Source organism: Panthera pardus, unplaced genomic scaffold (genome assembly GCF_024362965.1).
Source record: "Panthera pardus isolate Hobbes unplaced genomic scaffold, ASM2436296v1 HiC_scaffold_10, whole genome shotgun sequence".
Lineage (NCBI taxonomy): Eukaryota > Metazoa > Chordata > Mammalia > Carnivora > Felidae > Panthera > Panthera pardus.
In genome coordinates this window covers 34314943-34340808 of record NW_026526655.1, presented here as the reverse complement: position 1 = coordinate 34340808, position 25866 = coordinate 34314943, and the positions used below count along the sequence as shown (strand labels likewise).

The 25866-nt window shown below is 41.4% G+C and overlaps 1 protein-coding gene across 4 annotated transcripts in view; it reads right to left on the bottom strand.

Moving 5' to 3' along the window:
• Positions 1-25866, bottom strand: part of FLACC1 (flagellum associated containing coiled-coil domains 1) — a 60727-nt gene that overhangs the window by 19372 nt on the left and 15489 nt on the right. The window contains exons 1-4 of one of the 4 annotated variants that reach the window (XM_019439193.2): positions 20912-21671; positions 13156-13294; positions 12299-12373; positions 743-791 (exon numbers count right to left, since the gene is read on the bottom strand). In XM_019439193.2, the coding sequence (XP_019294738.2) occupies positions 743-791; positions 12299-12373; positions 13156-13268 (237 nt within the window). In that variant the 5' untranslated portion in view covers positions 13269-13294; positions 20912-21671. Of the gene's footprint in view, positions 1-234; positions 792-12298; positions 12374-13155; positions 13295-20911; positions 21672-25866 lie in introns of those variants that run through there. The other 3 variants (XM_019439196.2, XM_053906390.1, XM_019439195.2) reach the window with 3 other exon arrangements.

The following is a 25866-nucleotide window of genomic DNA, read 5'->3' as shown; positions in this document are numbered from 1 at the left end:
TCTTCGGCTTTGGCCATACCTGCCCAGCTGGCCTCCCTGCCTTCATTCTGGCTCCCCTAAAGTTCATCATCCTCTCTGTCTGGAGGGCAATAACATTTTTGTTTTTTTTTCCTGACTGATGGAAATGCATGATCCTTGTTTAAGGGGAAAAAAAGAAAATAGATAAAAATCCCATAGTAAAAAGCACCAGTATTATCCCATCAGACAATGTTTTTTCTAGAATGTAAATCTTACCTGGTACTGTGCCTGTGTCAGACCCATGAAGGTTCCCAGACACCAGAATGATTAGGCCCAAACTCCTAGGCAGCTATTGAGATCTTCCTGGGTTTAGTTCCCATCTCTTTCTCCAGTGTGGTCCTGGCCCAGCTCCCTTCCTCTGTTGTCCCTGCCCTAGCATTTGTGGGTTCCCCAGTGTGACAGTGGGGGGTTTCTGGCACATGGGCATGAGCTGTACCCTAGCCTGGACTGGTGGTCAGTGTCTGGTTTCCTTGGCACAGTCTTCTTGCCATGCACAAGGCAGTAGAGAGTGGCAATTACATGCCCTCTCTGAGGTCTGGCTCAGCTGAGTTAAAGTCCTTTTTCTGCCACTTACCAGTTACGCTATGTATGTGCAACGATAGCCCCTCCTCATAGGATCATTGCAAAGATCCAATGAGGTACATACGTGTAAAAGGCCTGTGCTTGCACAAAGTAGGCACTCAGTAAATGTTAGTCCCGCTGCCCCCTTCATGTTTTTACTCACATAAGGTGGTTTATTGCTCTCCTCTTGTTTTCCTAAATGGAGTTTCCCTCTGCAAGAGAAAGACGTGCTCAGAAAGCAACCAGGGAGCAAAGAGAAGTTCAAAGCTTAGAAGCTGCTCCCTGATCCCCATTGCTCATCTGTAAAAAGTGACATTACCGGGATGATCTCTGAGGCCCCTTTCAGCTCTGAAATATTCTACTCAGGAACTAAGGAATGTTCAATGGTCCCGAGATCATTGGTATACAGATTGTGATAAAAAGGCAGGAAGTAAAAAAGTGGGGAGTTGACTATCATGCCTATTAGAACCACTCCTAAAATAAGGGTCAAGAGACTTGGCCTGAGAATCCAAAGGGCTCTCCTATGGTGCATAATCTCAAATGAACACACTAGTGACATTTACGTTGTCTGCACAAAATCCTTTCTTATTTGCACCAGAAATTAGTGATATGGGACCTGAAATGGTCAGTATCATAAATTCAGGATAAGTAAATGGTTAATCTTGGTCATAATTAGTTGTTGTTTTCAGGTGTAGAAATGTGAACATATCAGGTATCCAAATACCAAGCGTATTTGTAAGGGACCTCACCTGGAAAGTTGAAAGATTGGAATAAGAGTAACCAGTTTCTGATGTGCTGACAACAAGACTAGTTAGGCTTAGGTATATGAAGCTAGGGCATTTTCCCTCTGCTTCAGCAAACACTCACACCCATATACATACAATCAGGCCAACTGCTGTGAAGAGAAACAACCAAAACTGATCTAGGAGTTCCATTTTCCCTATGATCAAAATAACCACAATATCTTTAGGGGTGGTGGAGTGGTTACCAGGGTGAGACTGTTCCAAAGTCAGCTGGGTATGGGCGTGTGGGGTTGAGAGGATTTTTCTTGGTGGAGGCAGTTCTACCTTGGCTAATAAAGTCTTGTTTTGATCCCACATCTCCCACCCCCCAAATGAGGCCTCCAGAGAGGCACTGAAGACTCCCTTGAGAAAACTAGCCCAAGGATTTGGCTACTGTAGATACTATTATTTTAACTGGTGAAAACATGACTCCGTGTGTTAAAAAACAGACATGAGTGCACCGTATACTTTGATAATACAATGGGACTCATATGTAATTGAAAAGATTTAAAACCACTTAAAATACAACTCAGTTCATAGCAACCATATGCTCCCATTCATAAACCAGGAACTCTTTACAATGCTAATTTTGTTTACTTTCTCTGAATTTAGGAAAGCCTTGGGGTGGCGGTGGTGGGGAAATCACTGAGTAGCCTGGATCTCTTTAAAAAGCTGGCCATGGAGACAGAGAGGAAGATGGAGGCATAGGAGGACGCTGGGCTCACCGTGCGTCCTGCTGATCACTTAGATTCCACCTACACCTGCCTAAATAACCCAGAAAACCGCCAGAGGATTAGCAGAACGGAGTCTCCAGAGCCAAGTGCAGATGAGAGGCCCACGGAAGAGGGTAGGAAGGGTGGTGAGGCGGTGCGCTCCACGGACTGGCGGGAGGGAGCCGGGGCGGAGGGGCGGCCAGCCGGACAAGCAGAGCCCCCAAGTCTGGCTTGCAAAAGCAGAGGGGCCGGATGGAGTGTGTTCCGACAGCAAGCGGGACTTAGCATCTGGGAGGTCATAAGTTAACAGCTCTGCTCGGAAAGCGGGAAGGCTGGAGGACAACGGGAGGGAGAGTTGCTGAGCCCCCGGAGGACAGAGCTCAGTTTGGCAGGGAACAAAGGCGCTCGCCAGCGCCATCTCCCTCACCCATCCCCCAGCCAAAATCCCAAAGGGAATTAGTTCCTGCCAGGGAACTTGCTTGCTCCGCGCAAACACCCAACGTGGTGCTTCTGTGGAGCCACCCCTCCGGCAGCGGGTCTGACTCCCTCCCACTGCCACAGGGCCCCTCCTGAAGTGGATCACCTAAGGAGAAGCTAGCTAAGCCTTCCCCTCCTGCCCCCGTGCACCTTGCCTACCTACCCCAGCTAATACACCAGATCCCCAGCACCACAAGCCTGGCAGTGTGCAAGTAGCCCAGACGGGACACGCCACCCCACAGTGAATCCCGCCCCTAGGAGAGGGGAAGAGAAGGCACACACCAGTCTGACTGTGGCCCCAGCAGTGGGCTGGGGGCAGACATCAGGTCTGACTGCGGCCCCACCCACCAACTCCAGTTATACACCACAGCACAGGGGAAGTGCCCTGCAGGTCCCCACCACTCCAGGGACTCTCCAAAATGACCAAACGGAAGAATTCCCCTCAAAAGAATCTCCAGGAAATAACAACAGCTAATGAACTGATCAAAAAGGATTTAAATAATATAACAGAAAGTGAATTTAGAATAATAGTCATAAAATTAATCGCTGGGCTTGAAAATAGTATAGAGGACAGCAGAGAATCTCTTGCTACAGAGATCAAGGGACTAAGGAATAGTCAGGAGGAGCTGAAAAACTCTTTAAACGAGATGCAAAAAAAAATGGAAACGTCCACGGCTCGGATTGAAGAGGCAGAGGAGAGAATAGGTGAACTAGAAGATAAAATTATGGAAAAAGAGGAAGCTGAGAAAAAGAAGGATAAAAAAATCCAGGAGTATGAGGGGAAAATTAGAGAACTAAGTGATACACTAAAAAGAAATAATATACGCATAATTGGTATCCCAGAGGAGGAAGAGAGAGGGAAAGGTGCTGAAGGTGTACTTGAAGAAATCAGAGCTGAGAACTTCCCTGAACGGGGGAAGGAAAAAGGCACTGAAATCCAAGAGGCACAGAGAACCCCCTTCAGACATAACTTGAATCGATCTTCTGCATGACATATCATAGTGAAACTGGCAAAATACAAGGATAAAGAGAAAATTCTGAAAGCAGCAAGGGATAAATGTGCCCTAACTTATAAAGGGAGACCTATAAGACTTGTGACTGATCTCTCTTTTGAAACTTGGCAGGCCAGAAAGTCATGGTAGGAGATCTTCAATGTGATGACCAGAAAAAATATGCAGCCGAGAATCCTTTATCCAGCAAGTCTGTCATTTAGAATAGAAGGAGAGATAAAGGTCTTCCCAAACAAACAAAAACTGAAGGAACTCATCACCACTAAACCAGCCCTACAAGAGATCCTAAGGGGAATCCTGTGAGACAAAGTACCAGAGACATCGCTACAAGCATAAAACATACAGACATCACAATGACTCTAAACCCGTATCTTTCTATAATAACACTGAATGTAAATGGACTAAATGTACCAACCAAAAGACATAGGGTATCAGAATGGATAAAAAAACAAGATCCATCTATTTGCTGTCTACAAGAGACTCATTTTAGACCTAAGGACACCTTTAGATTGAGAGTGAGGGGATGGAGAACTATTTATCATGCTACTGGAAGCCAAAAGAAAGCTGGAGTAGCCATACTTATATCAGACAAAGTAGACTTTAAATTAAAGGCTGTAACAAGAGATGAAGAAGGGCATTATATAATAATTACAGGGTCTATCCATCAGGAAGAGCTAACAGTTATAAATGTCTATGCGCCGAATACGGGAGCCCCCAAATATATAAAACAATTACTCATAAACATAAGCAACCTTATTGATAAGAATGTGGTCATTGCAGGGGACTTTAACACCCCACTTACAGAAATGGATAGATCATCTAGACACAGGATCAATAAAGAAACAAGGGCCCTGAATGATACATGGGATCAGATGGACTTGACAGATATATTTAGAACTCTGCATCCCAAAGCAACAGAATATACTTTCTTCTCGAGTGCACATGGAACATTCTCCAAGATAGATCATATACTGGGTCACAAAACAGCCCTTCATAAGTATACAAGGATTGAAATTATACCATGCATACTTTCAGACCACAATGCTATGAAGCTTGAAATCAACCACAGGAAAAAGTCTGGAAAACCTTCAAAAGCATGGAGGTTAAAGAACACCCTACTAAAGAATGAGTGGGTCAACCAGGCAATTAGAGAAGAAATTAAAAAATATATGGAAACAAACGAAAATGAAAATACAACAATCCAAATGCTTTGGGACACAGCGAAGGCAGTCCTGAGAGGAAAATACATTGCAATCCAGGCCTATCTCAAGAAATAAGAAAAATCCCAAATACAAAATCTAACAGCACACCTAAAGGAAATAGAAGCAGAACAGCAAAGGTAGCCTAAACCCAGCAGAAGAAGAGAAATAATAAAGATCAGAGCAGAAATAAACAATATAGAATCTAAAAAAACTGTAGAGCAGATCAACGAAACCAAGAGTTGGTTTTTTGAAAAAATAAACACAATTGACAAACCTCTAGCCAGGCTTCTCAAAAAGAAAAGGGAGATGACCCAAATAGATAAAATCATGAATGAAAATGGAATTATTACAACCAATCCCTCGGAGATACAAACAATTATCAGGGAATACTATGAAAAATTATATGCCAACAAATTGGACAACCTGGAAGAAATGGACAAATTCCTAAACACCCACACTCTTCCAAAACTCGATCAGGAGGAAATAGAAAGCTTGAACAGACCCATAACCAGCAAAGAAATTGAATCGGTTATCAAAAGTCTCCCAACAAATAAGAGTCCAGGACCAGATGGCTTCCCAGGGGAGTTCTACCAGACGTTTAAAGCAGAGATAATACCTATCCTTCTCAAGCCGTTCCAAAAAATAGAAAGGGAAGGAAAACTTCCAGACTCATTCTATGAAGCCAGCATTACTTTGATTCCCAAGCCAGACAGAGACCCAGTAAAAAAAGAGAACTACAGGCCAATATCCATGATGAATATGGATGCAAAAATTCTCAATAAGATACTAGCAAATCGAATTCAACAGCATATAAAAAGAATTATTCACCATGATCAAGTGGGATTCATTCCTGGGATGCAGGGCTGGTTCAACATTCGCAAATCAATCAACGTGATACATCACATTAATAAAAGAAAAGATAAGAACCATATGATCCTGTCAATCGATGCAGAAAAGGCCTTTGACAAAATCCAGCACCCTTTCTTAATAAAAACCCTTGAGAAAGTCGGGATAGAAGGAACGTACTTAAAGATCATAAAAGCCATTTATGAAAAGCCCAGAGCTAACATCATCCTCAATGGGGAAAAACTGAGAGCTTTTTCCCTGAGATCAGGAACACGACAGGGATGCCCACTCTCACCGCTGTTGTTTAACATAGGGTTGGAAGTTCTAGCATCAGCCATCAGACAACAAAAGGAAATCAAAGGCATCAAAATTGGCAAAGATGAAGTCAAGCTTTCACTTTTTGCAGATGACATGATATTATACATGGAAAATCCGATAGACTCCACCAAAAGTCTGCTAGAACTGATACATGAATTCAGCAAAGTTGCAGGATACAAAATCAATGTACAGAAATCAGTTGCATTCTTATACACTAACAATGAAGCAACAGAAAGACAAATAAAGAAACTGATCCCATTCACAATTGCACCAAGAGGCATAAAACACCTAGGGATAAATCTAACCAAAGATGTAAAAGATCTGTATGCTGAAAACTATAGAAAGCTTATGCAGGTAATTGAAGAAGATATAAAGAAATGGAAAGACATTCCCTGCTCATGGATTGGAAGAATAAATATTGTCAAAATGTCAATACTACCCAAAGCTATCTACACATTCAATGCAATCCCAATCAAAATTGCACCAGCATTCTTCTCGAAACTGGAACAAGCAATCCTAAAATTCATATGGAACCACAAAAGGCCCCGAATAGCCAAATTAATTTTGAAGAAGAAGACCAAAGCAGGAGGCATCACAATCCCAGACTTTAGCCTCTACCACAAAGCTGTCATCATCAAGACAGCATGGTATTGGCACAAAAACAGACACATAGACCAATGGAATAGAATAGAAACCCCAGAACTAGACCCACAAACGTATGGCCAACTCATCTTTGACAAAGCAGGAAAGAACATCCAATGGAAAAAAGACAGTCTCTTTAACAAATGGTGCTGGGAGAACTGGACAGCAACATGCAGAAGGTTGAAACTAGACCACTTTCTGACACCATTCACAAAAATAAACTCAAAATGGATAAAGGACCTGAATGTGAGACAGGAAACCATCAAAACCCTAGAGGAGAAAGCAGGAAAAGACCTCTCTGACCTCAGCCGTAGCAATCTCTTACTTGACACATCCCCAAAGGCAAGGGAATTAAAAGCAAAAATGAATTACTGGGACCTTATGAAGATAAAAAGCTTCTGCACAGCAAAGGAAACAACCAACAAAACTAAAAGGCAATCAACGGAATGGGAAAAGATATTTGCAAATGACATATCGGACAAAGGGCTAGTATCCAAAATCTATAAAGAGCTCACCAAACTCCACACCCGAAAAACAAATAACCCAGTGAAGAAATGGCAGAAAACGTGAATAGACACTTCTCTAAAGAAGACATCCGGATGGCCAGCATGCACATGAAAAGATGCTCAACGTCGCTCCTTATCAGGGAAATACAAATCAAAACCACACTCAGATATCACCTCACGCCAGTCAGAGTGGCCAAAATGAACAAATCAGGAGACTATAGATGCTGGAGAGGATGTGGAGAAACGGGAACCCTCTTGCACTGTTGGTGGGAATGCAAATTGGTGCAGCCACTCTGGGAAACAGTGTGGAGGTTCCTCAGAAAATTAAAAATAGACCTACCCTATGACCCAGCAATAGCACTGCTAGGAATTTACCCAAGGGATACAGGAGTACTGATGCACAGGGGCACTTGTACCCCAATGTTTATAGAAGCACTCTCAACAATAGCCAAATGATGGAAAGAGCCTATATGTCCATCAACTGATGAATCGATAAAGAAATTGTGGTTTATATACACAATGGAGTACTACAGGGCAATGAGAAAGAATGAAATATGGCCCTTTGTAGCAACGTGGATGGAACTGGAGAGTGTAATACTAAGTGAAATAAGCCATACAGAGAAAGACAGATACCATATGGTTTCACTCTTATGTGGATCCTGAGAAACTTAACAGAAACCCATGGGGGAGGGGAAGGAAAAAAAAAAGAGGTAGAGTGGGAGAGAGCCAAACCATGAGAGACTCTTAAAAACTGAGAACAAACTGAGGGTTGATGGGGGGTGGGAGGGAGGGGAGGGTGGGTGATGGGTATTGAGGAGGGCACCTTTTGGGATGAGCACTGGGTGTTGTATGGAAACCATTTTGACAATAAATTTCATATATTGAAAAAAAAAAAAGCTGGCCATGGATTTAAGCTTATGTCTTTTTTTGTTCTTCGTAGATCTCCTTGAGCAAACGGAGACCTTCCACAGTACTGCATTCACCTCTGAACTGCTCCAAGGGTCAGAGTGCAGCTCCCCTGGGTACTAGTTTTGTTGGAATTGTATTTCTCTCTCTGAAAAGTAAAAGGTATGGTTGATCCAGGATGATTCTCCTTGACTCTTTTTTCCCTTGTCAACCTACTCAGATTACTCTGATTACACTAACCAAAGTTTGATACTTCATTGACGTCAAAGCACTTCACATTTTCTCATTTAATGAATTCAATGAGTGGTTAATGGATGCAAACCACAGTGCTCCATACTAAGAGAAATGGAATGAGATGTGATGCTTTTTATTTGAGAAAAATAGAGGCACATAAATACTGAAATTAGAAGAAGAAAAAGTTAAGTGCTACAAAGAATTGCAGATAAAGCAATTTGCCAACCGTGTCTCCCAGGAGTTGAGAGCACTGGGCCTACTGCCATTTTTCAAGGCTTCTGAGAAATTAAAAAAAAAAAAAGTTACCCAAACATGGCTAAAACAGTTATGTTGTAGTTCATATTTAAGAATTAAGACTTTCGAAATAACAAAAAGTACATTGTATGTTTGCAAAAGAATAAGAGGATTCACAAAAAGGATGTAATTCACAGAGGCCGTATGTTTGTGACTGGAGGCCCAAGTTAACAGTTGGCTGGTGAACAGATTCTTCACGTCCCCATTTGTGGGTCGTATCAGTATCTACCCGATACCCTTCCTGATGGTGAGGCCATCCCAGCTGCTCTGTTTCCCAGCCTCAGTCAGTGCTGACTCAATAGGACATAGAGACTGGGTGATGTGGAGTCCCAGTAGGGTCTCACTGGAAAGTTATAAATACAATGAACAGGTCTTTGAATTGTAGGGGCCCCAGGTGGCTCAGTAGGTTGAGCCTCCGACTTTGGCTCAGGTCATGATTTCATGGTTCGTGAGTTCAAGCCCTGCATCAGGCTGTGTGCTAACAGCTCAGAGCCTGGAGCCTAATTCAGATTCTGTCTCTGTTTGTCTCTCTCTCTCTGACCCTTTCCTGCTAGCGCTTTCTCAAAAATAAATAAACATTAAAAAAAATAAAAATAAAAAAAATAATAAAAGTACCCACAAAGTGTTCCTCACCATATTGCAAAAGACTAGGACAGTGTTAGCAGGGGCTAATTGTCGGGCAGAGGGGAGCTGTGGTGTGAGTGATGTTGCTCCCAATAAGAGGTACTGGGAGACTGAGACCTTGAGCTTGACCATTAATATGGGTCAGATAAGACCCACAGGTGTGATCATGCCAGCAGTGTGCTGTCATACAGAAGGCAGGCACTAAGGAACTGTTTCACCTACACAGCCATTCAACAGATCCCTTGTTATGAATGGATCCCACTCCAATCAGGCTTTATCACCACTACCATTGACACAATGCTCTTCATGTCACTGATGACCCACAGGCCACTTAAACTCAACAGTATTTCTCAGCCCTCATCTAATTACTTATCAGCAGTGGTTGACACAGATAATCAGAATCCTCCTTCTTGGAACATTTTTGTCATTTTCCTTCCAGGATACCAGGTAGATGATTTGTCATCTACCTCACTGACCACTCCCTGTCAATCTCCTTTTCGGGGTTTCTCCAACCTCTCAACATTGGAGTGCTCTGGGTCTCTGTTCTCCTGCCTCTTCCTACCTCTGGCTCTACTCCCTGTCTTGGAGATCTCATCTGATCTGAGGGCTCTAAGTATCATGTATATGCCAACGACTGTCAAATGTATATCTGCAGCCCAGAGCTGTCTCTCAGACCCACTTATCCAACTGCTTACTTGACATTGCCACTTGATAGTAAGAAGCATCTTGGACTTCCTATGCTCAGCTCCCGAGAAATGTGTACCTCCCCCCACAGTCTGCCCCAATCGCAGAAAATGGAAATTCCATCCTTCCTGTTGCTCAGCTCCAAATCTTGAAGCCATCCTTGACCCCTCTTTTGTTTTGTTCTCATACTTAACACCCAACCCATTAGCAGATCCTACCGGTTTCTACCTTCAGAATATATCCCAAATGGGACCACTCCTCACCACCTCTGCTATTTCTACCAGGTCAAAGCACCATCTTCTCTTGCTTGGGTCCTTACTATTACATCTTAACTAGACTCTGCTTCTACCCTTGGTCACTGTAGTCCATTCTCAATGCAGTAGCCAGATTCATCCTTTTGGAGTGTCAGGTGGCTCAGTTGGTTAAGCAACTGACTCTTGATTTTGGCTCAGGTCATGATCTCACAGTTTGTGGGATTGAGCCCAGCACAGGGCTCTGTGCTGACAGCGTAAAACCTACTTGGGTTCTCTCTCTCTTCTTTCTCTGTCCCTCCCCTGCTCATGCTCTCTCTCTCTCTCAAAATAAGTAAATAAACATTAAAAAATTAAAAAAAAAAAGATTAGTCATTTCCAAATGCAGTTGGATCATGTCACTCTTCTCAGAACCCTCTGATGGCTTCCAATCTCTTATGGGCTAAATTATGTCCCCCCAACATTTATATGTTGAAGCCCTAACTCCCAGTACCTCAGAATGTGACAGTATTGAAGACAGAGCCTTATAGGGGGATTAAGTTAAAATGAGGCCATTATAGTGGGCACTAATCCAACCTTACTAGTGTCCTTATAAGAGAGAGAGGACACACAGAGAGACACCAGGGATGTGCATACACAAAGAAAAGACCATGTGAAGGAGCAGAAAGTAGGTGGCCATCTGCAAGCCAGGGAGAGTCCTGAGAGGAAACCAACACTGTAGGCACCTTGGTCTTGAATTTTAGTCTCTAGAACTGTGAAAAAATAAATTTCTGTTGCTTAAGCCACAGCGTCTGTGTTTTTTTCTGTTTTTTTTTTTTTGTTGTTGTTGTTTGTTTGTTTGTTTTGTTATGGCAGCCCTATAGGCTGTCTCTTTCAAAGTAAAAGCCAAAGTCCTTATACTGGTAGCAAGCTTTACTATATGAGTTTCCTATTGCTGCTGTAACGAATTACTACAAGCTCAGTGGCTTAACACAAAACCAACTCATTATCTTACAGTTCTAGAGGTCAAAGTCTGAAATGGGTCTCACTGAGCTAAAAAATTAAGGTGTTGGCAGGGTGATATTTCTCCTGGAGGCTCCACAGGAATATCTGTTTTCTTGACTTTCCTGCTCCTAGAAGCTTCCTGTGTTTGTAGCGGCATTTTTTTCTCCATCAAAGCCAACAACTGTATCACTCAGCTTCAATTGTCACATCTCTTCTTTCATGAATAAAGACCTTTGTGATTACACTGGGCCCATCCAATAATTCAGGATGATCTGTCCATATCAACGTCCCTTGATTAGCAAGCATAATTCTATCTACAACCTTAATTCCCCCTTGATGAGTAATAGAACAGAATCATAGTTTCCAGAGATTAGGATGTATCTTTGGGGGGCCATTATTCTGCCAACTACATTCATCATCTCTGCTACTTCTCTGACCTCACCTCTCCCCATTCTCTGCTCACATCCTCCACTCCTGCCACGTGGGCCTCTTTGCTTTCCTGGAAAAGACCAAATGTGCCAAGCAGGTTCCCACTCAGGGGGAATTTGTATTTGCTATTCCTTCTGCCAGGAGTTCTAGTCTCAGATATCAGCAGGCTCCTGCTGTCCCCTTTACATAAGGATTTTCCCTGAAATACCCATAGAAAATAACAACCCTGCCTTCACTATCCCCTCCTCCCTTTGCCTGTGTTATATTCTACATAGCACTGGGATGCACTGGGATGTATTAACTTCTTTATGGTCATTTCCCCCCTAGAATGTAAGCTCTAGGAGCAGGGACTCTTCTATGTTCACTGCTGTCTCCTGGCACCTGAAATAATGCCAAACAAATAGTAGGGGCTCAATAAATATTTTCCAAATAAGTTGAATACAAAGATACATGCACATGCCTAAACTAAGTTATACTTCTAAGCTTAATATGGATAAAAATTTAATTTATGAATAAAAATAGAGCTGCCATCTACCAAAAACCTTAGACATAGAACAGTAATCAGTAAAAAGGTAAGCCACCACCATAAATGCCTGGGAGTTTCCCCAAGGCTCTTTGCCTATGACATGCATCATGTATTGTTCCCTTTTAGGGCAGGAAATAGTGGCTGTCAGGGGCACCCCTAATTGAGAACTTATTTGTTGTGACTTTGAAAGTGGGTGCAGAGCACCACACAATTTGCATGCAGGATCTGAGGTTTGGGGGAAATCATTGTAGGTTCTGGTAATTCCTTCCCCATGAACATAAAAATACTTACTTTGGGGCAACAACAGGTTTTGCTGTGGGTTGGACACAATTTTGTTTTTTTGCAGCTGAAGGAAGAGGAGTTAGCCTGAAAGTGCAAAATAATAACAAAAAAGAGAAAATTAGAAATTCAGAAACCTGTTTTAGCATTCCCAGATTAGGTAGATGCCCATCATGACCCCAAAATGGGAATACATGCTCTGACTGCTGAAATCTTTAAAGCCAAGAAGGTCTTGGGGAGTCTCTAGAAGAAGACTTGAGAAGGTTCATTTCCCAGGGGACCCTGGGTTGGCAGCTTGTCCCCCAGAGCCCAAAGCTCTTTTTCTCCCGAGGGGGGCTATCAGGTCCTCTCTTTGGAAGCTGACCTTTCCCTGCTGCACAAACTCTGAGATACTCTCATTTATTTTTATTATTCATTCACTTCTTTTATTCTTTCTTTCTTTCTTTCTTTCTTTCTTTCTTTCTTTCTTTCTTTCTTTCTTTCGAGAGAGGTGCAGGAAGGGGCAGAGAGAGATGGAGAGACAGAGAATTCCAAGCAGGCTCCATACTGTCAGCACAGAGTCTGATGTGGGGCTCAAACCCACAAACTGTGAGATCATGACCTGAGCCAAAATCAAGAGTTGGATGCTTAAACAAGTGAGCCACCCAGGCACCCCTGAGACTTCCTCATTTAAAATGACACTGAGTCTAAGCAGGACTGGCAAGAGCAATGTGCTGCCAACAGGCTGGCTGGGAAAGCTGCATAAAGCTAGGCTTTCTGGCCTTCTTGGGATTTTGTTGCCTAGTTGACTATTTGGATATATTGAAGAGAAAGAAGGCTGCAAATGGAATTCAAGGGCCCATGTTCTACTCCATCCATATAATCCTTACTTGGGCTTCCCTGTGGAGGTCTTGCTTGGTGGCTGAGGGGTCTTGATTAGCTTCCGTGGTCCCAAGTTCCAAGGGTCCCAGCAGGTACAGTAGATGAGAGGGTTGGGGTACATGGCAGGAGCTGCTAGATCAGGAGGTCCTGGTTGAAGTGGGAAAGTAACATCAGAGAGTTACACCATTCAGAGTCAAAGCAATGATACTTAAGAGACAAATTAGGAAGGACCCAGCAAAAGCCCAAAGCACACATGGTAAATTCTGGGAGCTGTTGATCTGGTGCAGGGTCTTGACTATAGAATAACATCTCACTCCTTGGCACCCAGTGGACTTGACTTGAAAGCGATTTAAAATTTGTCACCACTGAGTGCATACTGTGATCCAAGCACACAATAAGTGATCAATTATTGTTATCTCAATTTTACAGATGAGGATACTGAGGTTCAGAAAGATCACAGGGGTAGCAAAAATCTCCTAGGCCCTTCTTCCATCAGGCCACATTAGCTCTCACTGAAATGAGGAGAAATCCCTACAGTAGATCTTGCACAGAACTTCCTGGAAAATTAACTCTGTTACTCAAATTACAGTGCAAGTGAATGTCTCAATTTCACCCCTGTTCACCTGCCCGAATTATAGATCAAAATCCTTCCTTCTTAGCTCCATGAAAACAAAACCAAAAAATCCCTATTACAAAGGTCTGCGTGAAAGACAACAACTATCAGATAAACATGGAAACTTGACCACATTTGTTTCTTTATTTTCCAGAACCCCACAAAAATGATAGTACAGGATTGTGAGATAGTGGAAAAAATATATTGGTCTCTGCCCCCAGTTCCTGACACAGGGCTCCTGAAAACCTTGTGAATCCCTAAGTGATAAGAGCACTAGGAACATCTGCTGTTCTAATGAGGCAACTGTGGGTGGGCTCTGGGATGGAGGCTGGTCACCAGAAAAACCAAGACATGTTTAAAAACTTGGAGATATCAGCCTCAGCCCCTGTCCCTATCTTCCCAGGAGGGGAGAGGGGCTGGAAATGGAGTTAATAACTGATCATACCATGAGGAAGCCTCCATAAAACTCCCAGCAGTATGGGATTCAGTGAATTTGGGGTTGGCAAAGACATCCACACTCAGGGGGATGACACACCCTGACTCCATGAGGACAGAAGCTCCTATGCTCAGGACCCTCCTAGACCTCACCATATGTATTGCTTCATCTGGCTGCTCATCTGTATCCTTTATCATATCTTTTAATAAACTGGTAAATGCAAGTAACTGTTTTCCTGAGTTCTGTGAGCTGTTCTGGTAAGTTAATTAACCCAAGGAAGGGTCACAGAAACCTCTGATTTCTAGCTTATGGGTCAGACACACAGATGACAACCTGAATTTGCGATTGGCATCTCTGGTGGGGGTGGTGAGTGCAGTCAGGTGGGACTGAGTACTTACCTGTGGTATCTGGTGCTATCTCCAGGTAGAGGGGGTCAGAATTGAGGTAAATTGTAGGATACCCAGTTGGTGTTACAGAGAATTGCTTGGTGGGGGGAAAGCCCACACACATCTGGTGTCACAAGTGCTATGGGTATGGTAGTCATGAGAGAGCAAAGGAGACACACAGGAGGAAGGACTGGCTTTTTTCCTAATTCAAGGATTAAAAGAGGTTTAATTTGACAAGAACAGGGAGAGTGGGAAAGGAGATGGAATTGCACAAGGGCTGTCCATGCAAGTTTGACACACTAACTCCCCCTATCAGCACACCATAGGAAGATGCGGCCTACACACCTGCAAAATGGGTATGAACCAGAAGGGGACAATTCCCACAGTGAAGGCCCCCAAAGACTCAGGACATGGAACTGATGGATTACTGGACAACACTGACAGACCTCTGGCAGATCTGTTGGAGCACATAGTAGGCAGATAATGCACCCTCCCCCCAGACATGTCCATGTCCCCATCCCTGGAACCTATAAATATGTGCAATAAGAGGACTTGCAGCTGTGATTAAGTTAATGGTTTTGAGAAGGGAGATTATCCCAGATTATCTATGTGGGCCCAAGGTAATCATAAACCTTATAAGAGGGAGGGTAAGAGTCAGAGAAGAGAATATGATGGTGGAAAAGGAGGTAGGAGTGGTCGTGGAAAGGCCACAAGCCAAGGAATGTGGGCACCTCTAGAAGCTGGAAAAGGCAAGGAAATGATTCTCTGCTAGAGCCTCCAGAAGGAACCAAGTCTTGCCAACACCTTGATTTTATCCCAGTAAGAGCTATTTCAGACATCTGACTTCAGAACTAGTAAGAGAATAAATTGCTATTGTTTTAAGCCACTAAATTTGTTACAGAGCAGTTGTAATAGGAAACAGAGCAATTGAGGTGATATTACTAATAGAAACATAGAAACCTGGGGTGCCTGGGTGGCTCAGTCAGTTAAGTGTTCAACTCTTGATTTCAGCTCAGGTCATGATCTCACAGTTTGTGAGATGGAGCCTGGAGTCAGGCTCTGCACTCAGCATGGAGCCTGCTTGGGATTCTCTGTCTCCCACTCTCTCTGCCCCTCCCCTGCTCATGTTCTCACCCGCTCTCTCAAAATAAATAAATGAACACTAAAAAAAAAGAAAGAAACGTAGAAGCCTAAGAAAATAAAAATTATATAATGACTCCGGGTTAAAAAATATTATGTGAGAAAGTAAACATAGTTATAGTAAGGTACACTCTCATATATATTAATATAAACACTTGATAATTACTTTTAAAAAAGTTAATTGTGACTAAATTGGAAGAGCAGAGGAGGGAATGGAGGAAGGATATATAAGTGCTAAAACCTCATCTACCACACCTGGAAGTCAACAGACAATGTCTAAAGCTGAAAAATTAACAAATGGGGTGAAGGCAATTATTCAGACATTAAATTCCAAAAGAAATAGTTACAAGAGCTGAAAATAGTTGCCACTAAGGAGCATGCTGAAGAGTAGAACTGAGAAGTGAGGGGCAGGGGGGTGGTGGTAGAAACTCTAACTTTTCATTAATAAACTTGGAACACAATTTAAATTTTAAATGTTATCAGTGGATTATTTGATAAAAAATAAAAACCAATGACAAAAAATGTTAGGAGAACCAAGAGACCAATGGAAGGATTACAATGACAGCAGAGTTCACTCAAATTTCCAAGTCAGTGACTGGTTTCCAATAGTATACTAGAATAAATTTGGTTAAGAATCAACTGAAAAATGAAACAAATGTTTTTCTGTAACATGACTGATACTTGAGAAACCCGGTTATATGGCCTAATGATTTTAGAGCTAAAGGGAATCATAACTTGAGTCCATTTTACAGATGAGGAAATTGAAACTCAAAGAGGTGAAGTGATTCCTGGGCCACCTGTAAATGCTCATTTAACAACAAAAATACTTACAGACGCTTGCTGTGAGCACTGTGCTAGATGCTGGGGAATATGGAACACTTGCACTGTGCCCTTAGGGAACTTGTGGTCAGGAGGGTAGCCATCAGAAAGGGAGCTGAGTTGGGAATGTAAGCTGGTGCAGCCACTCTGGAAAACAGTATGGAGGTTCCTCAAAAAACTAAAAATAGAACTCCCCTATGACCCAGCAATTGCACTACTAGGCATTTATCCAATGGATACAGGTGTGCTGTTTTGAAGGGACACATGCACCCCCATGTTTATAGCAGCACTATCAACAATAGCCAAAGTATGGAAAGAGCCCAAATGTCCATTGAGGGATGAATAGATAAAGAAGATGTGGTATATATATGCAATGGAATATTACTCGGCAATCAAAAAGAATGAAATCTTGCCATTTGCAACTACGTGGATGGAACTGGAGGGTATTACACTAAGTGAAATTAGTCAGTCAGAGAAAGACAAAAATCATATGACTTCACTCAACAGATGAACATAAGGGAAGGGAAACAAAAATAATATAAAAACAGGGAGGGGGACAAAACATAAGAGACTCATAAATATGGAGAACAAACTGAGGGTTACTGGAGGGGTTGTGGGAGGGGAAGTGGGCTAAATGGGTAAGGGGGACTAAGGTATCTACTCCTGAAATCATTGTTGCACTATATGCTAACTAATTTGGGTGTAAATTAAAAAAAATAAATAAATAAAACAAGTTAAAAAAAAAAAAAGAAAGGGAGCTGAGTGAGCTGTGCAGAGACTCCGCCTTGGAAGAAAGACAGGATGTGCAGGTGGAGGCAGGTACAGGATGGACTGGGTCCTGGTGCCTGGTGGCATTAAGGTCAGGGCTAGAAAGGAGGCCTCCTAGAAAGGAGGCCAAGAGACTGGGTAAAGAGCGAAGGCCTAAAGACCAGATGACAAGGCTACCATATGTCACTGTCTGCATTCTGCTGTGCATGGGGACCTAGTCAGGAGATCTCAGGGAGACAGGGTCAGGGAAGCAGTTGGGGTGGAGCGCCCTAGCCAAGAAGATGATGCCACAGGGGCTAGGATTCAGGGGAGAGTCTGAAAGGAGGATGCAGTGAGAGCAAGAGGTGTTTTGGACCTTGTATCTGCTTTCTGCGAGGACAGGGGCCAATCGTGAACTTGGAGGACTTAGCGGGAGTTCCTGGCACAGGAAGTGAGAGTCTGAGGAGGCCAGCTCCCAGCAACTGCCTTCTTTATTCAATTTCTTTCCTGCCCAACCGGACTGTATGGTTCTTGAAGGGCAGGACTCCACTATGTCATTCTCTGTGTCCCCATGGAGCCTGGCAAAGTGACTTGTCCACAATGGGTACTTGATAAATATTTGTTGCCTAATAAAGTGAGTGGCTGTAACCACAGGGACCGAGTCAACAAGGAGAAAGGAGATCCACAGATAAACTGCAAAAATGTAACCACTGTTACAATGTTATGGATAATATCAAAAATTAGAATTAAAAAACAAAATGATTGGTAAATTATTGAAGAGTAATGGAGTTTTACACAGATTTTAACTGATTAAAGCCCGTGAGAACGTGAAGAAATGCTTAAGAACAAAGATATTAAGTGGTATATATGCAATGGATACAATTACAAGTATGTACCTATATGTACAAAAGCTAGAAAATAATAAAAAGTGAAAATTGGGCTAGAATATCAGGATTATGTTTTTTGTCTCCCTTCCCAATTTTGTTAATTTGTTTTTTATTTTAAAGTTTATTCATTTTGAGAGAGAGAGAGAGAGAGAGAGAGAGAGAGCAAATGGGGGAAGGAAAGAGGGAGAGAAAGAATTCCAAACAGGCTCCGACATGGGGCTCAAATTCACAAACCGTGAGATCCTGACCTGAGCCAAAATCAAGAGTTGGATGCTTAACCAACTGAGCCACCCAAGCGCCCCCCTCAACATCCTTTACTAAAATTTTCCTTGTGTTTTTGAGTCAGGTGGGCCTGATTTTGCATAACAGCTCCTCTGCTCCACTGCTTGTGGGACCTCAAGACATTTACTTTTACTTTTCTGAGTCTCAGTCTCATTTGCAAAATGGGGACATGGAAGTTCATGCCTCACTGGGCTGTCATGCACAAGAAATGAGGCCATGTCAGAAAAGCTCTTAGCACACTGCCTTGTACACATTAGGTTCTCAAAACCTGGTAACTGAGTTTAGGAATATTATAAACCCTAGTGATTTTTTGTATACTGAAGCTTTTATCCCTAATATTTGGAGATAATAGTTTATTTGTGTGTGTGTGTTAAATTGAAATGGGCTTACTGTAAAGAAAATAATAATACAGGAAAGCCTAAGGGAGCAAAAATTATCTGAAGTACTAACACCCAGAGATGACCATTGAAAATATTTTGGTTAATAACTTCTAAAATTCTCTCTAAAGAAACAGACTTAAATAATGGGAAAAACTATACATGCATTCTATATATGCATGAACTTCTTTTAATGTCAATAACTGTAGAGATATCTTTTTTTATAGATTTAAAAAAATGTTTATTTTTGTGTGTGAGAGAGAGAAAGCAGGGGAGGGAGAGAGAGAAAAAAAAAAAAAAAAAAAAAAAAAAGAGAGAATCTCAAGCAGGCTCCACACTGCCAGCACAGAGCCTGGTGGGGAGCTTGAACTCACAAACTGTGAGATCATGACCTGAACCAAAACCAAGAGTTGGACTCTTAACTGATTGAGTCACACAGGCACCCTGACATATTGTCATTTTTTTAAACTGAAGTTTACTGTGGAGAAATTTTTTAAATGCACAAAAGTAGAGAAAACAGTATAATGAACTTACCCATCACCCATCATAAATTAGCAGTTTATGGCTAATCTCACTCATCTATACTCAGCCCATTCCTCTAATAACATTATTTTTAAACAAATTTAAAACAAATCCATAATTCAAATTATACTTAAGGCAAATCTATAAAACAAGTCTAAGATGTATTTCTATATCATTATGGTTGTGTGAATTTCTATCCTACAAACATATCCATTTATATTTTTAGCCAGGTTTGTATTGATGAGCATTTGGGTATTGCCTTTTTTTTTTCTATCGTAAACAATGCCTTGGTGTATATTCTTTTGCTTTTAAAAAGTACAGGCCTCTCCTTCCAAACACTTATAGGGATAAATATTCGAAATATTTAACAACTAGTATAGACATGGCTATTGAACAATCAAAAAAGGCATGGCTATAGGGCTGGAACAGGGTCCTGCAGGACTCCACTCCTACCCTTGTGCCAGGCATTAACCTTTAGTTGCCTAATCATGAGGAGGTCTGGGGGTACCAGAGGAGGAGCTGGAGCAACCAAGGTGGCAAGGAGGACATTTGAATGGCTTGGAAAATGTATATAGTCGATCCTTGAATAAAAACAGTTTGAACTGTGCAGGTCCACTTATATGCTGATTTTTTTCAATAAATATATTGGAAAATCTTTTGGAGATTTGTGACAATTTGAAAAAACTTGCAGCTGAACCATGTAGCCTAGGATACCGAAACAAATTAAGAGAAAGGTATTAAAGTGACACTACAGTATATAATACATATAAGATAAAAATATATCTTAATTGACCGTATGTTATGGGTAAAGCTTCTGGTCAACAGTAGGCTGTTAGTAATGTTTTTGAGGAATCAAAAGTTATACCAGGATTTTTGACTGCATGGGGGGTCAGTGCCCCTATCCCCTGGCGTTGTTCAAGGCTCAACTGTATATATAACCAGTATGGCAGTATTTTAATATTTCAATGACTACATACCAGCTAAACATCAGCCCTCTACTTCCAGTACTCTCCCACGAGGAAACCACTGTTAACAGGCTTTTTTGAGGCGTATACTTGCAGAAAAGTTCTATGAATATGAATATATATGTACATACATATATTATACATAAAATCTCAAAAAATTTTTACATAAACCAGAGGTATACTTTACATACTACACCATGTATTTGCTCTTTTTACATAACAGGATATCTAGTAGCTATTTCTGTATCAGCATACATAGGTCTACTGTATCCACAAGTGGCTTGATGTTGCATTGTAAGGCTTTAAGACTATAGAGGGGTGTGTGTGCGTGTGTGTGTGTGTGTGTGTGTGTGTGTGTGTGTGTGTGTGTATCTATGCAGGCACACCCATGTGTGATGTAGGATTCTTTCTCCCTATTCTTTTCCTTTCCTGTATTTCTCCTTGATGATTTTACCTAAGGCTCAGGGGACTGAATGTGTCAATTGGTGACACTGTAGTCACCAGTGAGCCAGCTGAGCTTTCAGAAAGGTCACTGGTTAGTGCTAATAACCAGACACAGAAAGTACATAAAACTTTTCCAAAGAGCTTACCTGGAACTTCTCAAAGATTTGTTTCTCCCATGTGGTCCTTTTCCAAGTCAAGAGTCTTAAAGACATCACAATTTTATAGAGAAACTGTTTCTCATCGCCATAAAATTAGCATTCATTTTAGATGAAATCCAGAAGTTCCAGAACTTGAGACTTTGGTTGTTCCAAGTGATTGAAATGCCAAAACAAAATCCACAGTACGTGTAGGGCAGAGAGACAGACTTGAGTGAATTCAGTCAAAGGCTTTTACAAAGGCTGAATGGGCGTCAGCACAAATTTTCCTTCTAAAGACAGTCCGGTTTGAATCTTTCAGTATTGCCATGAAAGTCAAACTAGAGGAGAAAGTCAACCTTTCATTCAGACTCTCTTGACTTGGGTCTTGAGTTGTGAGATTTGGTTGGGAGATGGCAGGTGAAGGTTTGTTTCTTTTATTGCTATGGAAACAGAATGGCAGCACCTCATTGGCTCAAGCACTCAGCTCTTAAAAAGAAGGCTGGAGAAGCAGCCAGCTAACAAATTCTCTAAGACACAAGACAAAATATGCTTCAGATATACTTTCAGAGGGGGGCAACTGGGTGGCTCAGTCAGTTAAGCGTCTGACTCAGGCTCAGGTCATGATCTCGCGGTTTGTGAGTTCAAGCCCCATGTCGGGATATATGCTGACAGCTCAGAGCGTGGAGCCTGCTTCAGATTCTGTGTCTCACCTTCTCTCTGCCCCTCCCATGCTCATGCTCTGTCCCTCTCTGTTTCTCAATAAACGTTAAAAAAAGAAAAAAAAAAGTAGGACGCTTAACCTATTAAAAAAAAAAAGATATACTTTCAGAGGAAATAGAATTAAACTGCACTCCTAAACTTAATTGGCCTATGGCAGTAGTTGCCAGACAGGAGGAGGATTTTATGTTCTTCTGTCATTTGCTTACAGAAACCTAAAACTCTGAAGTAGGCAGTTTCTTCTTTGAATTTCAGGCTTTGAAATCTGTGAAAGTATAAATCCCCTAGGGCAGGAATCCTTTTCAGTTGCCAAGGAGTTCGAAAATTTTTCCCCCTAAGTTTTCCTAAGCAGAAAAGCTGCTTTTTCTCATTATAAGAAAGAAATATGCCTGCTTATGATAGACCAGGGGCTTTCATTTTTATTCTACTGCAATTCACTATAAGAAATATATTTTACATTTTACGATAAAAAGTTGCATGAAATAGTACCTTTATTACATGCTATTCTCATCTATTTTTTTCTTCAATTTAAAATGAAAGCTCATTATAAATCCATTTGATTGATTTCATGATCCACTGTTAGGTCACAACCCATAGTTTACAAAACATTGTTATACATTCAGCCATTCATTTGACTTCACATTTATTATCTACTGTGTGCCAGGTACTGTTGTAAGGTGTGGGGATATATTCAGTTTGTGTGCCCACAGAGCTTAGAGACTAATGGGAAAGCAGATAATAAATTCAATAAAAGCACAATGAAACTTAAGGGCCTCACCAGATGCAGTGGAAGTGTATAGCAGGGACTTCTAATGAGTCAGACAACAATTTTAGTCACAGAAGGGATTTGATTAGTGTTGCATATTAGAAAGATCAATTTGACTGCAATGTTGAGAAACAATTGGAGAGGCCAAGTCAGGAGGCAGGGAAACCAGTTAGGAGTCTGTGGCAGTGGTCAAATGAGAACAATGGTGGCCTTGGCTGAGGGAGCTGCAGTAGGGATAGAGGAGGGAGGACACAGTAAGACTTGGTGATTGATCAAATGTCACAGGAAAAAGGAGGAGGCAGTAATGGTTCATGCATTTCTAGCTCAAGCAATTGAGTAGATGGCAGTGCCAGTTTATTGAGATGAGAAAGTCTCGGGGATAAACAGGCTCAAGGGAACAGATCATGACTTTGGGCTTGGATATGTTGAGTTTGAGGTGCCAGGGAGAAACTCAAGTGGTGATGTCCATTACAGAGTTTGTTCCATGATTTGGGAGTTTAAAAGAAGAGTCTGGGCCAGAAACACTTTAGGAGTCTTCGGGGTAGATTTAAAGGAAAGGGATGGATGAGATCACACAGATAAAGGGTGTAAGAAGAGAATAGGTTCTAGAACAGAGCCCTGAGAAATATCACCAACACTTACGACAGTATTTCTTAAAGCTATGTTATAGTTCAAATGTGTATAACCATCATTTGAATGAAAGAAAAAGTTTCATTAGTTTCATGAAACATGAAGTGTGTAAGTAGTGCTACCAAATTGATGCATACTCAGCAATGTCATTGGAGAATTGGGCATTTTTCATCTTTCTGTCATGCCAATCTCAGTGTGTCAAGCACCATGGGCAGACTAGATGGAGACAAACTTCAAAAACAAAGAGGGAGGGAAAGAAGTTACAAAGAAAACAATGAGTAGATTTGACTCATCTGGTCAAATCCATCTCCATCTAGAGACTGGATATTACTTCAAGTCTGTTTGTGTGAAATTTTATATTCAAATGCTTTCCTACAATAAAAAAAAAAAAAGCAGGATTTGGGTCTTGTGTAGAGAGTGGCTAACAGCAAAGATACAAAGGAAGCAGGCACAGAAGGAAGTCACTTGACTAGGCCAAGGCTTAGCACTAATTACCACTACTTTAGGATTTTTGTTTCCTCCTTTCTTCTCTTTAGACATGAGTACAATTTTGTCAGATTCAAAATAGCAGAAGGGAAGGAAATGAAGGCTTTTAGGGACTAAGTGTTAAGTGCTCTTTTCTTTGACTGAATTTAGGGAAACTGTGGCATTGCAAAAAAAGCTCTTTCCAAAGACCCAGGAAGGGGACTGATGCTAACAACATTCTCAGTAACTTTCCCCAAGCAATGCTCCTTATTATTTGGAATGGAGGTGTAGGAGGCCAGAATATCAACAGTATAAGAAAGTAGAGGTTGAATAAATGAATGAGAGAAACTGTGACTTAAGAATCCAAGTATATCATCAAAATTAGCTTGCACACTGGGTTGGGAAATGGGCCTTGCGTGATGCTGTAGCCCTAATGAAGTGACAAAAGTGGTCAGCCAGTGTGTACTTAGAGGCTTTCCATTTGGGTAGCCCTATTTGTGGCTTTCTGAGAATACTCCCAGTGTGGAAAAGTCAGTGTTCTTTTAGGAAGCTTATCATTATCTCCAAGTTGCTCAATTTCCTTTGATCATTTCTTGTCTATCAAGATCTCATTTTGGGGTGCTAAGTTCCACTGACTCATTCAGCTTTTTCCAAGTGGCCCCTCACCAGGGAGCCACAGGAATTATATCAGCACCTGCAGTGCCACTCTCACATCTAGAAAGAGGTGCCACCGCCCTGAGCCCTGGGCTTTAGAGAGTTCTGCATATCACAGGTATACCCAAAAACCTGAGTTTATTAAAGAACACATAGGCACTTGATCTGCAGCTCAGCGCTGGAACAGCAGGACCCACAACCCAAACATCTGTTGTTCTCATCAGTAACATCATTCAGGATCCAGGGAAATGCTTCTCCACACCTCTTGTCCTTTCTCTTCCAAACAAAAGATGACTGTGTCAAAATGCTATTTGTCTTTCTTTGTCTGCCTTATTTCCCTTAGCATAATACCCTCTAGGTCCATCTATGTTGTCCTAAATGGTAAGATTTCATTCTTTTTTTTTTTTTTCAATGGCTAATATTTCATTGCATTCTTTACCCTTTCATCTATGGATGGACACTTGGGTTGCTTCCATATCTTGGCAATTGTAAACAAAGCTGCAATAAGCATAGGATGCATATATATTTTCAAATTGGTGTTTTCATTTTCTTTGGGTAGGTACTCAGTAGAATTACTGGATCATATGGCATTTCTAATTTGTTGAGGAGCCTCTATACTGTTTTCCACAATGGCTGCACCAATTTATACTCCAACCCACAAGACATGAGGGTTCCCTTTACTCCACATCCTTGCCAACACTTACTTCTTTTTTATAACAGTCGTTCTGACAGGTGTGAGGTGATATCTCATTGTGATTTTGACTTTCATTTCCCTAATGACCAGTGAGGCTGACAATCTTTTCAGAGAAAGGCAAATACTATATGATTTCACTTATATGTGGAATCTAAAAAACAAAAGAAACATACAAAAACAGAAACAGACTCATAAATACAGAAAACAAGCTGGTGGTTGCCAGAGGGGTGGGGATGTGGAATGGGTGAAATAGAGGAAGGGGATTAAGAGGTACAAACTTCTAGATATAAAATAATCATGGAGATATAAAGTACAGTATAGGGCATATAGCCATTAATATTGTGATAACATTGTATGGTGACAGATGGTGACTACACTTCTGGTGAGCATTGTATAATGTATAGGATTGTCAGATCCCTGTGCTATATGCCTAAAACTAATATAATACTGTATGTCAACTACACTTTGATAATAAAAAAATTTTTTAAATGCTAGGAAACTTTCTGGTTTATGCTGTTGCTAAGGTCAGAGACAGACACTGCTTTGGAATTCAGGAGGGATGAGGGCAGTAGTAGTGAGGTGAAGGGAAAGGTAACTTGTAGAAAGTTCTCAGCAGGGATGCATAGATTCATGCATAATGAAATACTATTTTCCAGTGGTGCTGAGCACCCATTTTTCACTTCTTTTAATGTTTTAATGTATAATTCCACAGGTACTTATTTATTAAAGCAATACTTGGAAGACTTGCATGTTGTGACTGAAGAATATTTTACAATATGAAGTCTGATTACCTTAAAATGTATGTATATGTATGTATAGGCCTAGATATAACACAAAAAAGGTAGGGTGCTAATTCTTCACATTATTGTGTGGAATTGTGTGGATCTAGAGATTCCCTTGAAAGATGGTGAAATAGCTTTTTAAGTGGTAGCGAATTACCTAACATTATTTTGTAAAACTTCCTGGCCCTTTGTTGTAATGCTTAAATGTAATGCAAAAATCTTACTTTTAAACAACTTTGTGATTTTTCTAAGAAGG